At 54.1% G+C, this 14,162-nt stretch overlaps 5 protein-coding genes across 5 annotated transcripts; 3 read left to right on the top strand and 2 right to left on the bottom strand.

The window, feature by feature from the left end:
* Positions 1-725: 725 nt before the first annotated feature.
* Positions 726-3,749, top strand: VDAG_00857 (uncharacterized protein; the record flags this gene model as incomplete). Its single annotated transcript, XM_009649743.1, has 2 exons — positions 726-1,649; positions 1,836-3,749. 2 exons carry the CDS (start codon positions 726-728, stop codon positions 3,747-3,749), a joined length of 2,838 nt encoding a protein of 945 aa, XP_009648038.1.
* Positions 3,750-4,069: 320 nt separating this feature from the next.
* On the bottom strand, positions 4,070-4,513 carry VDAG_00856 (uncharacterized protein; the record flags this gene model as incomplete). The annotated part of the gene is made up of 1 exon (XM_009649742.1): positions 4,070-4,513. The coding sequence occupies one exon, from the start codon at positions 4,511-4,513 to the stop codon at positions 4,070-4,072; it is 444 nt and encodes a 147-aa protein (XP_009648037.1).
* A 592-nt stretch (positions 4,514-5,105) lies between these two features.
* VDAG_00855 (2,3-bisphosphoglycerate-independent phosphoglycerate mutase) lies at positions 5,106-7,180 on the top strand (the record flags this gene model as incomplete). The annotated part of the gene is made up of 3 exons (XM_009649741.1): positions 5,106-5,776; positions 5,832-6,213; positions 6,267-7,180. The coding sequence occupies exons 1-3, from the start codon at positions 5,504-5,506 to the stop codon at positions 7,178-7,180; spliced, it is 1,569 nt and encodes a 522-aa protein (XP_009648036.1). The 5' UTR covers positions 5,106-5,503.
* Positions 7,181-8,060: 880 nt separating this feature from the next.
* VDAG_00854 (frequency clock protein) lies at positions 8,061-11,065 on the bottom strand (the record flags this gene model as incomplete). Its single annotated transcript, XM_009649740.1, has 2 exons — positions 8,061-10,684; positions 10,738-11,065. The coding sequence occupies 2 exons, from the start codon at positions 11,063-11,065 to the stop codon at positions 8,061-8,063; spliced, it is 2,952 nt and encodes a 983-aa protein (XP_009648035.1).
* Positions 11,066-11,901: 836 nt separating this feature from the next.
* On the top strand, positions 11,902-12,342 carry VDAG_00853 (uncharacterized protein). Its single transcript, XM_009649739.1, has one exon. The coding sequence runs from the start codon at positions 11,906-11,908 to the stop codon at positions 12,308-12,310; it is 405 nt and encodes a 134-aa protein (XP_009648034.1). The 5' UTR covers positions 11,902-11,905; the 3' UTR covers positions 12,311-12,342.
* The last annotated feature ends 1,820 nt before the right edge of the window (positions 12,343-14,162 follow it).

Here is a 14,162-nt window from a genome sequence, read left to right as displayed (position 1 = left end):
TTGGCGGGCGGCTACATGATGTCTCAACTATCGTCGCGATTCTAAGTCCTTATTGTTGCTGGAACCCCCTCCTTTTCGTGAGGACTTCCTGTTGAGTATCGTGGCCATATTTACTCGATTATCTTAATTACATCTACACACGAGGACTTTTTTGTTAGTCCTGATATGCAGCGTTGGCGAAAGGCCGGCTCGCGAGGCCAGCCGCGGGAACCGTCACCGGCATCAGCACATCAGTCCAGGCTATCGATCTCAAGGCTGTTCTCAGCCCGAGGTTCAAATAATAATATTGTCGTTGAATCTCCCAGAGCACCAGCAAGTCCGGGGCAGGGTTCTGTTCATGCAATCGACGAAGCAACCATTTCCCTTTTCCCGTCCCCCGCACATGGAGCAGCTGTTGAGGGCTTGGTTGACCCTGGCAAACCGGGCCCTGAAGCGGTAGCACTCACATCTCACTCACTTTGGGATGTTGCATATGATGAACTCATTGAGGATGGAGACGAGAGCCGGAGTCGGGTGGAGAAGTACGAGAAAATACTTTCACTCAACTTGAGTAAAACGCCAATTGATGGTAACCGCTGGCTCCATGTAACAAGTACGAGAATTCCTGACTGACACTTCGAGTATAAAATCCAGCCCCTGGGGTGAATTCGGCGTCACCTGAAGGCGAGGCAGTCGATGGGATACACAATGAGATTGCGACGGACCCGGACAGCCGCCGCAAACAAATGGAAAGAATCACCGAGCTTGGCCTGCAAAAGATGGACGAGCAAAAGATCAGACTCCATGTTGGCAAACTAAATCTCGATGTTGGTAATCAAGTCAAGAAAGGCGCAAAATTCGTGGCCTGGGCGCAAGACTGGGTTGGCAAAGCTACGGCCCTGTCCCGCGAAGCATCCGCTGTATGGTCGGTCGTGTTACTGGTGCTGCCCTTGTTGACGAATCCAGTCTCTGCGAACGAGGCTAGAGAGAACGGTTACGAAGAGATCACGTCGCTTTTGAAATATTACGTTGCTCAAGAGTCCATGCTTCTCGGTACCGAGAAGGATGGCAGCAATGGTGTTGTAGCCGATGAGGGGGCTAACAAAGGGATAGCATCCGAGTTGTCAGCACAGAGAGCCGAACTTCGAGGGCGCATCATCAAATTGTACAAAGCGATCCTGGACTTTCAGATTCAGAGCGTCCTCCGATTTTACCGGAAACGCTTCATTGGCTTCGCCAACGACGCCCTTCGTCTGGATGATTGGGAATCCTTGGTCCAAACGGTGAAAGACCAGGACGCCAGCATTAAAGAGTTGAGCCAGCAGATTTACTCAGCCCGGATCATCGAGCCTCTACTTGAGCTAAGATTCCAAGCCATTGAAATACAAAAGCAGTGGCAAAGCCACCTCTTGGGCCTGGTGGAGCTTGCCAGAGAGAATCTTGATGTCAACAGGGCGATACTTGGAACCAACACGGAGCAGAGCGAAACGGCAAAAGAACAGCTTGCAACCATATTACGACTGGAAAACTCTTTCAAAGAGTTCCACGACATGGTCGCCAAAAAGTGGGCTGACAGGCCTGACGAGAAGACAAACTTCATCCGACTACTAGCTAAGCAGGTTCTGCCAGCCTCGGGGGCTCAGAGAACCAAAGATCGTATTGCACCTTTGGTCAGTGGCACAGGAAGATGGCTACTAGATAGCGAGCCATACAAGGCATGGCTGGCACATCGGAAAGGGCTACACCTTGTGACTGGCCTTCCAGGATGTGGTAAATCTGTCCTCTCCAAGCATCTCATCGACTCGGCGCTCTCAGAAGCGGGCTTTACGACAGTGTGCTACTTTTTCTTCGACCAGCATACTATTGCACAGGCTTTATGTAGCGTCCTTCACCAGCTTTTTACCACTTACGACATTTCGACTCATCACGCACTCGTGGAATACACGAGCCTGGGAGACGTGATTGTTCTCGATACAAACACGCTTTGGAAGATCCTCGAGGCCGCTGCAAGTGACCTAGCCTCAGGTCGCATCGTAGTAGTCTTTGATGCTCTGGATCAATGCAAAGACCCCGAAATCGGCAGGTTCATCCAGGAACATCGCAGGCCAAAGTCAACGCTACAGCTTACTGTAACAACACGGCCGCTCGAGTACATCACCACTCATTGTATTGATGCCTTCGAAAATGATGTATTCTATACGAATGGAGAAAATGAACAGGCCATGGCGCGCATTGCACAGGAAGTTGAATGCATTATCGACAGTCGACTTGCCGGGCTGCCCAAGCTTCGCTGGATAGATACCATGAAGGCGCGCCTCAAAGAACGGATGCTGCAGGTCAACAATCCTACATATCTCTGGATACGTCTAGTCTTCGACTCCCTTGAGCCCAAGAAAGGACGCTCATTCTTGCCTACAAATCGAAGCATCGACAAATTACTTTCCGAGCTCCCCCAAGATTTCAACGAAGCGTACGATCGCATCTTGAGTACAACGGCAGATCCTGATTTGCTGAGGTTGGCAATGAGTCTTATAATCGCATCAGAACGCCCATTATCGCTTCAGGAGATTGACGCGGCTATGCAGATCACAGCAGATTCAACTTCCCTTCAAGAAACGAAGGAATGTCTTTCTGATTCCGACCAATTCGAGGACGCTTTGAAGCAATATTGCGGCCTGTTCATTGTAATCCAAGCAGGGCATGTCTATCTGTTACACGAGACAGGCCGTGAGTTTTTCACCCGCCCGCCCGCCATACAGTCTGCCCAGTCTGCTGGCTCTTTCACATGGCAAGGCTCCATTAGCCTTCAACAGGCACACACTACGATTGCGCACATATGCATGTGGGCCCTAAGTCTTGAAGACCTGGTCGGTGAGGACGGGCTGTCAGTATTCCTTGATACTGATGGGTCTCCAAGCACAAAGTTGCTCGACCGCAATAGTTGGTCGATTGTGCAGCCTCACACTGACTACCCCTTCATCATGTACGCTTGCCTGAACTGGGGCATACATGTACGAAAAGCTGGCATATTGGATCATGAAATGACCAGCTTGTATGAGCGCTTGTGTGACCCTGCAGAGTCTATGACTGTGGGATGGCTGCGGCTCTACTTGACCTATCACTTCATCCCTTTCAGCCCAAAAAACTTTGACAGTCTCGACGTGCAAGTTCTGCTGGATCATCGGAGCCAAGTCGCCGCCAAAATCAAGGCCGATGATACGCTCTTGTTACCTCATACTCTAAGCCCCGTTATCGAGGAATCCAACTTTTCAGTCCCATACTTATACCTTGCATGTTTTGAGGGACACGATGTTCTCGCTGAGGATTTACTTAACGCGAATGCCGATCCAAACGAAACCTTCGGCCCTTATTCTCCTCTCGTCTGCCTCATAGAAGACTGCAAACCAGCCATGCTTCGCTTGGTCCCGTCTTTTCTGGCAAAGGGAGTCAAGACTACGCCTTCAGAGTTCAACGGGTTCCCGGAGCGTACGCCTCTGTTTATGGCAGCGAAGAGGGGGCTTGCCAGCATTGCAAACATGATAATGATGCATGAGAAAGCTCAGGGCTCGCCGAGTACAGCATCGCTTGCGATATTTGGTGAGACTCCCTTGCATGTGTCATGGGATTTGGAAACTACCAAGATACTGCTGGAACATGGCGCCGATCCAACTGCTAGCAATGAAGCCGGGCGTTTGCCATGGGAGACCTACAGCAAGGAGCCTGAGGTCGTCAAGCTTCTGTTGACGGCAGCCGAAGAAGCCACGATGTGAAGAAGAGATTCACTCAACAGGGACTATTCCTTGTCTCTAATAGTTGGGTTGTGTAGCCTCACATCAATGTCCATGGCCTGTATTTCCTCGTCATCCTGAACAACGCCAGGCGGAATGGACACCTTGGCTGCCGCCGCTGAACGTGCACCTAGACGGTCCTTTAGGGTTCAGTGGCAGAATGGGCGCGGGGTGGTTGGGAAACTTGCAAGCAATGAGCATAGTGTGGCAGTTTAACAAAGCATTTTGTTAGACATCTAACTGTACCAGTATCCGTCATGGGTATCATTTAAGAATTCAAGCTCTTTCACAAGGCTAAGCATTCAATCCGTTTCCATCTTCTCACCATCCTTTCCGAATTGCACGCCACGCTCCCGTAACCTCTCGAGCATCTCGCGTTGCACCCGGATCCTCTCCTCGACCTGGCGAACCTCGTCCTCCTGCTCCTCAATATCTCGCTCCATGTCCGGCAGAGACTTGAGCTGCGTCCTCGCGCGCTGCAGCTTGTGTTTCAGGGCATCGGTCTGCGTCGAGAGCTCTCGCAGCGTCATTGCATTGGTGCCGCCGGGACTGGCGCCGAGTGGGTTGGGCGTTGCCCCCGTAGGCAAGGGCGTGGCGCCCGTGATGCCACCTGCATTGGCGGAAGGGTTGGAAGCGTGGACCGCGGCGCGAAGACGTGTGAGGATTGTCGTGAGCTCGGTGAGCGTATCGAGAGCGTCTGGAGACAGAGTTGGCGGGAGCGCGAGCGGGTGTGGTGTTGAAGCCATGTCGGCGCTGATGATCGAGAGGTGACGGGGGCGGTCGCAATGCCGACAGTGGCCAATCCCTTAGCAGCTTGAAAGGTCGGTAGGAATCCTTTGACTGAAGCTGATTTTCGCAACTGTTGGATGGAAATACGGAGTAGCGCACGGGGGCAGTTGCGATTGGAGGTGGTCAATTTGGCGGGAAGGACCGATGGGTGAGGTGGATGGAACACACTTGTCTCGCTGACAGGAGTAGGTGTCGGAGGGCAGGTTCAAGTCAACAGAGGGGCGCGTTGGCCTAGCAAGGATCACCGTGCAGGAGGTGCATGCACTGTGGATCATCAGGCCAGCGCCTACGGATGGACAGTGCGACCATGAATCTCGAGACGCAGCTTGAAACGATAAGGAGGGGGGTAGCTATGACATCGAGGACCCCCCACCATCCATTATCAGTCGGTAAAACGCCTCTCTATCTTGTCTCTACTTCTGGGTTCTCAAACGTTGAGCTCAACATCGTTCCCCCCCCAAAAATCACGCACATCCTACGATTCTCTTCCTCTACCAATTCTCTCGAACAGACCTTCTCTAGCCCCCGAGAAGCGATTCCGACTTCACAATGGCCGAAACCCAGGTCCAGCCCGCTTGTCTGAGTACGTCCAAGCCTCTTCCTCCAAACCCTCCGTCTCCCCCGTCGAAGCCCCGCGGTACATTTGGTGAGGGTGGTGAAGGCGAGGAGGGCAACCCGAATTCCGCGAATGACACAAGCTCCAACTCCAAATCGCCTTCGCTTGGTCTTCCCACCCTCCCAGGGGAACACGGAACGATGTCCCTTCCGCCCGCTCTCCGCAGGCCCGATTACATCCTGACCGCTGCTTACATGCTCATTTCGCTCGAGCTGGCCTGGCTGACCCTCTGGATTCTTCGCTCGCTATAGTCGTGATTGATGGCTGGGGTATTCCTTCAGACCGTTCGCCTAAAGATGGCGATGCTATCGCTGCCGCCGAGACCCCTACTATGGATGCCTTCTCGCAGGACAAGGAACACTTTGTCGAGCTCGAGGCCTCGTCCAACGCCGTTGGCCTCCCCAAGGGTCTGATGGGCAATTCCGAAGTTGGCCACCTCAACATCGGCGCCGGCCGCGTCGTTTGGCAGGACGTCGTTCGTATTGATGCGAACATCGATGATGGTACATTTGCGAGCAACGCAGTCCTCAAGGATATGATGGAGGGTGCCAAGAGCGGCAACGGCCGTCTTCATCTCTGCGGTCTTGTCTCCCACGGCGGTGTGGTAAGCGAAACCTCATGAAGTTTGATCCTTTTCAGCAGATCCTAACTTCTTTCAGCACGCCAAGCAGGATCACCTTTACGCCATTCTCAAGGCTGCCAAGCAGTACGAGGTTCCCAAGGTCTTCATTCACTTCTTTGGTGATGGCCGTGATACTGACCCCAAGTCCGGTGCTGCCTACATGGAAGAACTCATTGGCCAGTTGCAGGAAATTGGCATTGGTGAAATCGCAACAGTTGTTGGTCGCTACTACGCCATGGACCGTGATAAGCGTTGGGAACGTATCGAGATTGCGCTGAAGGGTATGATTCTCGGCGAGGGCGAGGAGAGCACCGACCCCGTTCAGACCATCAAAGATCGCTATGCAAAGGGCGGCTCCAAGGACAAGGACGAGTTCCTGACACCCATCATTGTCGGTGGCCAGGAATCTCGCATCAAGGGTTAGCCAAACTTGACAACTCTACTCGTACTGCTCTCACTAACTTTGCCACAGATGATGACACTGTCTTCTTCTTCAACTACCGTTCTGATCGCGTCCGCCAGATCACTCAAGTTCTGGGCAATGTGGATCGATCCGTCCTCCCCGACTTCCCCTACCCTAACATTAAGCCTCTCGTCACCATGACTCGCTACAAGACTGACTACCCCTTCACCGTTGCCTTTGAGCCTCAGCACATGGGCAATGTCCTGGCTGAGTGGATCGGCAAGCAGAAGGTCAAGCAGGTTCACGTGGCGGAGACTGAGAAGTACGCCCACGTCACCTTCTTCTTCAACGGCGGTGTTGAGAAGGTCTTTGATCTTGAGGTCCGGGACGAGCGGGACCTGGTTCCCTCTGTCAAGTCTGTCGCCACCTACGATGAGGCTCCCGAGATGTCTGCCGCCGGTGTCGCCAAGCGTGTCGCCGACCGCATCGCGGGCGAAGATCAGGTCGACAAAGACACACGGGAAAAGACGGAAAAATACCCGTTCGTCATGAACAACTTCGCCCCCCCTGACATGGTTGGCCACACAGGCAACTACGAGAAGGCCATCATTGCCTGCAAAGCCACGGACGACGGTATCAAGACCATTTACGAGGCCTGCAAGGCGCACGGCTACATTCTCTTCATCACCTCTGACCACGGCAACGCTGAGGAGATGAAGTTTGAGGATGGCAAGCCCAAGACGAGCCACACAACCAACAAGGTCCCGTTCATAATGGCCAACGCCCCCAACGGCTGGAGCCTCACCGATCGTGTCGAGCTCAAGGACGGCAAGGTCAGGGAGCCTGTCCTCGGCGATGTCGCGCCCACGGTCTTGCAGGCCATGGGTCTGCCTATTCCCGACGAGATGACCGGCCAGAGCCTGCTCGTCCAGCCCAAGTCCGAGTCTGACAGCAAGAAGAGGACTCATGCCGAGTCTAACTGATCCGTGAATGAGATTTTCTGAGGAGATGCGAGAAGCACGGCGTTGTGGTAGTAAGCGGGTGTGTTCGGCGGGAGTTTACCTAAAAAGGCGTCGTGGGTTGGCGAGTGCATGGTGGGTTGGGTGATGATGTCGACAGAGGAGCTCATCGAACTAGCTTCCAATAACGATAGAAAGAAAATGATGTACGTGTGATGAACTCGAGGATTGATTTCAGTGTGAGCTTGACGTGCAATCCAGACCATTGATTATCACTGCGCCGCGCAAGTGCACTGCGTTGCAAATTGGACCCTTCAGCTACATGACACGAGCACCACATACATCTTAGGAGCGACAAATTCACGCAGCGGGGGCACAACATTCTCTGTTCATCCCCAACAAGCTACGCTATCAAAATCTTCATCTTTCCCCTTTCAAACCGCTTCGCGTCCGGGGGTGTGAAAACCAAAAGCCAAAACGCCAAGTCGGCAGCAGTCTCCAGATAAGCCCAAGACCTTGATCTGGTTCATCCCTTTTTCCGCCACCCTCACAACCCATTCATCCATTCTTCGAACCGTGAACACGACTACCCGCCCACCCATGTAAGACAAGAGAGAAGGGGGCGGCGGTGTGAGTCGAGTAGGTTTGACAAAAACGCTTCGCAAACCAGCCAGTTGACCATATGAAAATCAAGGTGGATATCTCTTCGCTTCGTTCCCAAACAAAACATAAATGACACTGTGTAAAATCAAAACCGAATCAACGCCCGAAAGATGCAAAATGTGATCCATCAGATCCCAACATGGCCGGACAAATAGGAAGAGAAGCAAAGGCTGGGTCATTGATCCTTCCCCCAGCCTGGATTCATGTTGGGCAAGATCGGGAGAATACGTCCGTGGCAGCATTAACTGCACTCGCTGCTACTCTTGTAGCCGCTCTCGGCGTCGACCGTAGCGTTGGAGCTGTCGGCAGAATCGGGGAGGTCAGTGCTCTTGCTGCGGCCGCGGGCCGTGCCGGCAGCAGCGATGGCGCTGCTGCTCGAGCGCCGAACCGGTGCTTGGTGCAGCATAAGCCCTGGTCCGTCTGGACCGGGATGAGTTGGCCTAGGCTCGTCGCCGTTGTCGGGCTCGCCACCCTCTTCATCCCCGCTCGTCATGTCTTCATTCTCAGGGTATGTGTTGATAGAAGCCTGATGGTGCATTGGTGTGACGTCGGCGATCCTGCTGGATTCCACGTCATCTTCCATGCCGGACGAACTAGAGTCGTCGAAACTGCTTTCGGTATTGGTGCTGAAGGGTGGGAAGAAACAGCTCGGAGGCGGCAGCGGCATAGGCGCGAAGCGCTTGATGCGGCCGGAGACGTAGTCGATCTCGACTAGGGGCGACTTGCCAAGCGCCGGTGCGGCTTTCTGCAAAGGATTGGTCGACAACTGAGAAGAGATCCTATTCACGACGTATTTGGCGAAAGTGTCGCTCATTTCCCGTTGAACAGGCAACGTGTTGGCCTTGGGCCTCTTGGTGCCGCAAACGACCATGAAATGGTCCTCAGGGACAACGCCGCCAAGGCCAGAAGGCTCGAGCTGCTGAACTGTGAGGAATTGCTGCGAGTCGGACCATAGAAAACTCCCTTCAATTTCACTGTCGTCAGAGTCATCGGTGGTGAGATACGGATCTGTTGGCTCTGGCTCAGCTCTAATCGCAACAGTAACAGCCCTGATGTTGTCGCTCAGAGGCCGGAATCGGAGGGCAGACCCCGACGTCGTGCGCTGAGGAGGGTCGGGACGGACAAATTCGGGCCCGGAACTTGACTTTTGTTGCCCGGACGAGGCCATGTGGGAAGTGGGTGAAGTGTCTCCAGGGTCACCGGACAAATCAGTGCAGAATGGCGCTCCATTGTAGTAAATGATGGCACCGTCGCGACGACGCTTCTTGCGAAGTGACGTTCCTGACCCGCTGTTTCCCCACCGAGAGTCGTCCAAGTTGCTGTCTTCCACCGGACCGATGGATGAGCTAGTGTCGTCCATAGATGATTGACCTCCAGATGTCGACTGGTGGACAAACATGGGCTTGTAGTGGAAGTTATCGGGCGATACAGAGGTTTTGCCAAGCAGAGTTGGGTTGTGTTTGCTGCTCAAATGCGCCGAAGATGGATCCACTTCTCCTGCCACTTGATCCTTCTTCGACTTCTTTCGCGGCTCTTCCTCATTCGAGCCGTCAGTCTCCTCAAATGATGGACTCTGTCGAGAGCCATCACCTGAGCTGTCGCTACTGAATCGCGTACCGTCGCATCCACCTCTCCATCGGATTTTGCGGCCGTCGTGAGAAAGTTGGAATTTGGTGCTCTTCTCCGTCACAGCCGTCCGAATAAAGTCCGGGGTCACATTGACGATGTGAAGCTGGGCCAGACTGCAAAGTAGGTTGAGGTACACCCAGCCGTCGGCATCGGATGCCACATCTTGCACCTCGTGGACTGGAAGTAATTCAGGCGGAACGAGACCGAGATGACGGATGTAGTCCATGTTTTCAGAGGGGACCTGTTTGCGGTGGGGATCAAGATCCAGCGGCCGGGTTGGGCGTTGTTCGGCTGGTGTCGCGTCTGGTGGCGAAACACTGTTGCTAGTTCTGGCAACAGCTACGTTTCCTGTCGTCTCGTTCTGGTCGCCGTTGGAGTTTTCTGTCGAATCGTTGTCCCTGGATCGGCTTTTCTTACTTGGTTCCTCTGCGATGCGCGCTTCTCTGGAAGCCTCCGGGTGTGCCAGGCTAGGTGGTTGGTGAACCATAGAGCCTTGACCAGTGGTGACATCGGACGATTTGGCGGCGAGAACCGCCCCTTTCTCGCGGAACGCTTGTCCCGTAATCTTTCCAGTAAAAAGGTGCTCGAGCCGTCGCACGACGAGCTTCTTCTTTTCCTTATCCGTCATGACCATGTGTCGCGGATAGAGGCCTTCCGGGATGTCTTTCAGATAGCTTTCGACCTTCTGTTCCGAAGATCTGGCTCGCGAGCTCATAGAGGGGCGTGTAATAGAGGTACCTGATGTGTTCGGCCCCGTTGACGCGGAGGCATAGGCCGAATCGGCATGCTTCCAATTTGAACCGGAAGAAGATGAGGCGTGCTTGGACATGGAGCCCGAGACTGAGTACATCTTGTCGTGATTCCGAGACGACTTCTTGCGAGCGGAAGAGGTCTCAGCGCTGGCAGATTCACTGAGTCCAGAGGCGAAGTCGCGAAGTGTTGCCTCGAGTTCCCTCTTTTTCCGTTTCGGCAGACCGTGAACCTTGATCTCGAACAATTTGTCGCGCTTCAAGAGGTCTGGGCCAGACTGCTTGTACTTCTTCAACTCATCCTTCAGTTTTTGAATCTCGACAGTCAGATCATCAATAACACTGCGGTAGTCGCCGGTGCTGCTGCTGCGGGCTGCGGGCGGCCGCAGAGAGTGGGAAGCGCCAGGCTTGAGATGGAACGGGTATGTTGCCTTGTTGCCGTCTTCGTTGGATGAGTCGCTTTCTTTTTGATAAAAAGGAGGGTCAACTATAACACAAGTCAGTTTCGGCTTTGGTTCATAGTCGGGACATCCGCCATACCATCCATGCCTTGAGTGTATGCAGCAGTCGGGTTCTCGTTGGAGCGATCAAACCACCTCATGGCATCGCTTTGGGTTGTGTCTTGGCTTTCGCTAGATGAACCTCTTGTTGGCGACGCGTCGACATCTTTGTGTATCGATATTGTAGGTACTTGGCTTGATTGTGCTGATCTCCTGCTGGCGGCATTTCGTAGACTCGCATCGCGGACGAGGCGATGATGCTGTAAGGTGACAGACTTGTCGGGTGATGTTCTGCGTGGCATGGGCTGCCCAGCAGCGTTGTCGGGCAACGACTGGGCATCGCTTGGTTTGGCCGTTGGGTCGGCCATGGATATGGTGCGTCCCCAAGGTGTCAATATGCGGAGACGAATGGATAGGTGTGATTGTGTTTGTTGTTTATCGTGGGTTGTGTGATGAAGTCGAGATGGCGCGAACGTCGAGTGTCGAGTTCAAGGCGTCGAGAGTCGTTGTCGTCGGGCTGAGGATCGTGGGTTGTTGGGTAGTTGGGGGAACGGTGGGTGAAGTGGTCGAACTGGAGGGTCTGCAGCATTAGTTGCTGGATCGTGGAATGGCAGAAGGGGGGGCGTGAGCGAGACGTAGGGCCATAAGCCGCACACCCATGGTGAGGTAGTCCAGGCTCAGGGTGGGAGTGAGGGCAAGTGCATGCGCTGATTGGCCTGTGTCATGATCTCGATGCAATGGGCGGAGGTGGAGGGATATGACGTCCGGTTCTGGCCAGACCCCTCCCCCAGCTTCACGCCTGAGCACAATCCAGGGTAGGTAAGGTAGAGTAACAACGTACAGAAAGAATCGCAAGCACCGTTTTTTCTCGGGACGATCAAGCTGGACGTAGCTGCGGCAGCCTGTCCTTTTTGCAACAAGGTGCTGGATTTCGGGGTCGAGTTCTGGCGTAGTTGGTCGGCCTGAGGGGATCGATCGAGGTGCCAGTGCGCATTGGCAGCCACGGAAACGGCGGCAGAGGATTGATTGCACTGTGGCCGCCAAGGCAATGAGTGGCCTCTTTGTTTTCCTCCACCACTAGCTGAGTTGGAAAGCTTTGGGCGATGATTTCGAGGGATGATAGATCGATCTGTTCGTCGATGGACCAATTCTGTTCGTTCGAGATGGGGAGGGGGCAAAGAGCTGTAGTCGTCGCACGCCGGTCGGGGATGGCGAGTGCCGCGGGCCAAGAAAGCGAAGCTGCAGTGTCGCTTCAACGGCTCGTCGAGTGTGCCTGTAGCTTTTGCAAAGGCGAGTTATGTGACACGTTCGCAATCGTGCTCCTCGCTGTTGCTCGTTACTCGTTGCTCGTGTCTCAAGGCTCGTGGTATCGAGAGCCTCTTACGCAGCTAGCACTGCGCGTCAAATGGCCAGCATTAGATGGCAAAGATGGCAAATTCGCAGTTGCTTTGGAAAATTGGGGCGAGCAGAGAGCTTTTTTTGATCAGGAAGCGGGAGGCGAAAATGGGCTGTGGGTAGTGAGAATGCTGGGAGACGGATCACCAGACTCATCGGGACGAGTTCCTGAAGGTACCTGTTGCTTGGCCTGCCTATCTTGGTTTGTGCGCCCATAGGTACGGCAGCACTGGGTCACGGCGGCGCGGCCAGAAGCCTGGAGCCCTGTGTAGCACAAACGTATGCAGTCGTGTTACTCAATGGGAGGGGGAGAAGAGGCAACGGGCGATGGGGCCCTGGCGTTTCGATCGCGACCGATGGTGTCTTTCCTACAGATCGAGAGTGGGATGGTGTGGCCTGATGAAAATCGGGGTCATGTCGATAAAGCCACGCCATGTCTGCTTCCTTGTACTTCCTCGGGGAGGCGGATCCCTTCAGGGTCGCCTGTGGAGATGAAGTCCACTAAGTGTGGGCTGTGTGTCGTGAGCTTGACGTCATATCACATAGATGTCCAGCGATGAACAGGCCCACGACTCTCAAGAGATATTGAGACAAGCGAACTGTGATAGACAATTCTGCAGGCAGTGCACATCGAACTCAGGTCGCAAAATACCTATTATCTCGATTTCCTACCGATCTCTTACCTAGCCACAACCACAATTTACTGAAGTCTCGTCGCATTCAAGCCCCCCAGGCCCCCAAGGACCCCGAAAATGATGGTGCGCTAAATGTCAAGACCACGACAGCCTTGCATAAGCTAAACCCGAGGGGGTGCTAGTGTTCCAGGGCCTCTGATTCGCTTGCCAGCTTCCGAAGGAGACGTCAAAGGCCCAGACTCCATACCGGCCCACCTTTAGTCACCCAACCCTGGCTCTCTTTCTGTGCCTCAAAATCTGGCTTTTGGCCAACATCGATGTTCGCCCAGCACTGTTTCGGCTGTCGTCCTTCCACACCTTGCTGGCTCAGAGCGAACGAGTGGAACTGGATTTCTTCTGCTCGAATTCACTACGTGTGATCGGATGCAATCTACTACGACGGAACATCACTTTACCCGAGAGTAAGTATATATGCGGGTGTGTGGTAACCCTTTTGGGACAAACAAGGCATTGGTACAGGATCGACTTAGGTATTGGACCCCTAGTTGATCATTTCCTGTTTCCCAACGCGCTCTGCCAGGTACATCTACAACTGGAGCGGGGCGTGACAACCGTCATTTGTGCCATGGGCATGTTCCAATTCCACATCCAAGTTTTCAAAGGTAGAAACGTCATCACCATCAGCCTGCTGGAAAGAAACAGAAGATTACAGTCCAAACGTCAAATGCAAAAGAACCAAGGCCGAGCGCACCGCCCACGCGATGCCGTTATAACCTCAAGGGCTGGTTCACTAGCGGCACTTCGAAGCAATTGTTTCTGCACCCAGCTTGATGCTGTGTAGACCCTGCACCACCTTGACGACGGCTCTTGGGGTTTTGCTCAGCCTTTCCGTCACGCCACACCAGCTGTGGCTGGAATCCCGGAGCCCGGCGCGCCTGCGTGGCCTGGTCCCCCGGATGGACTCGTCCGAATGTATGATCCGCACGACCAACACGCGCCACCGCGCGCAACCGTCCACAGACCTATCAGCAGGCTCCGATCCCCAGTTCACGCGTCTCTGGCGCGTATCGGGACGAGCCAGATGCCCATCTTGTGCACGCTGCCCTTGCAGAGATGGAGCGAAGATTCGGTGTCGCTCGCCCAGATCTCGAGCATCTTGTCGTTCAGAATACTGCAACCCCATGGCGTGCTCTTCAGTCGTCGTCGCCCCCCAGCCCCCCCCCTCCCTCTCACCACCCCCCTGTTGAAGCCTTCGGCGAAGACGGCGATGTGAGTTAGGGTTGGAGGGGGGGGGGAGGGGTGGAGGAGGTGATGGGAATCTCACCCACATGCAGGTCAGTCAAACGAATGTTTGGCACAAAATTCAGGAGCCGAACATGGTATTTCTCGATTTCCCCTCGTCGAAATCTTCAAATCCCATCATCTGTCGGCCCCT

This window comes from Verticillium dahliae, genomic scaffold (genome assembly GCF_000150675.1).
Source record: "Verticillium dahliae VdLs.17 supercont1.2 genomic scaffold, whole genome shotgun sequence".
Lineage (NCBI taxonomy): Eukaryota > Fungi > Ascomycota > Sordariomycetes > Glomerellales > Plectosphaerellaceae > Verticillium > Verticillium dahliae.
Note: the sequence above shows the minus strand (reverse complement) of the source record. Positions and strands in the feature narration are given on the sequence as shown.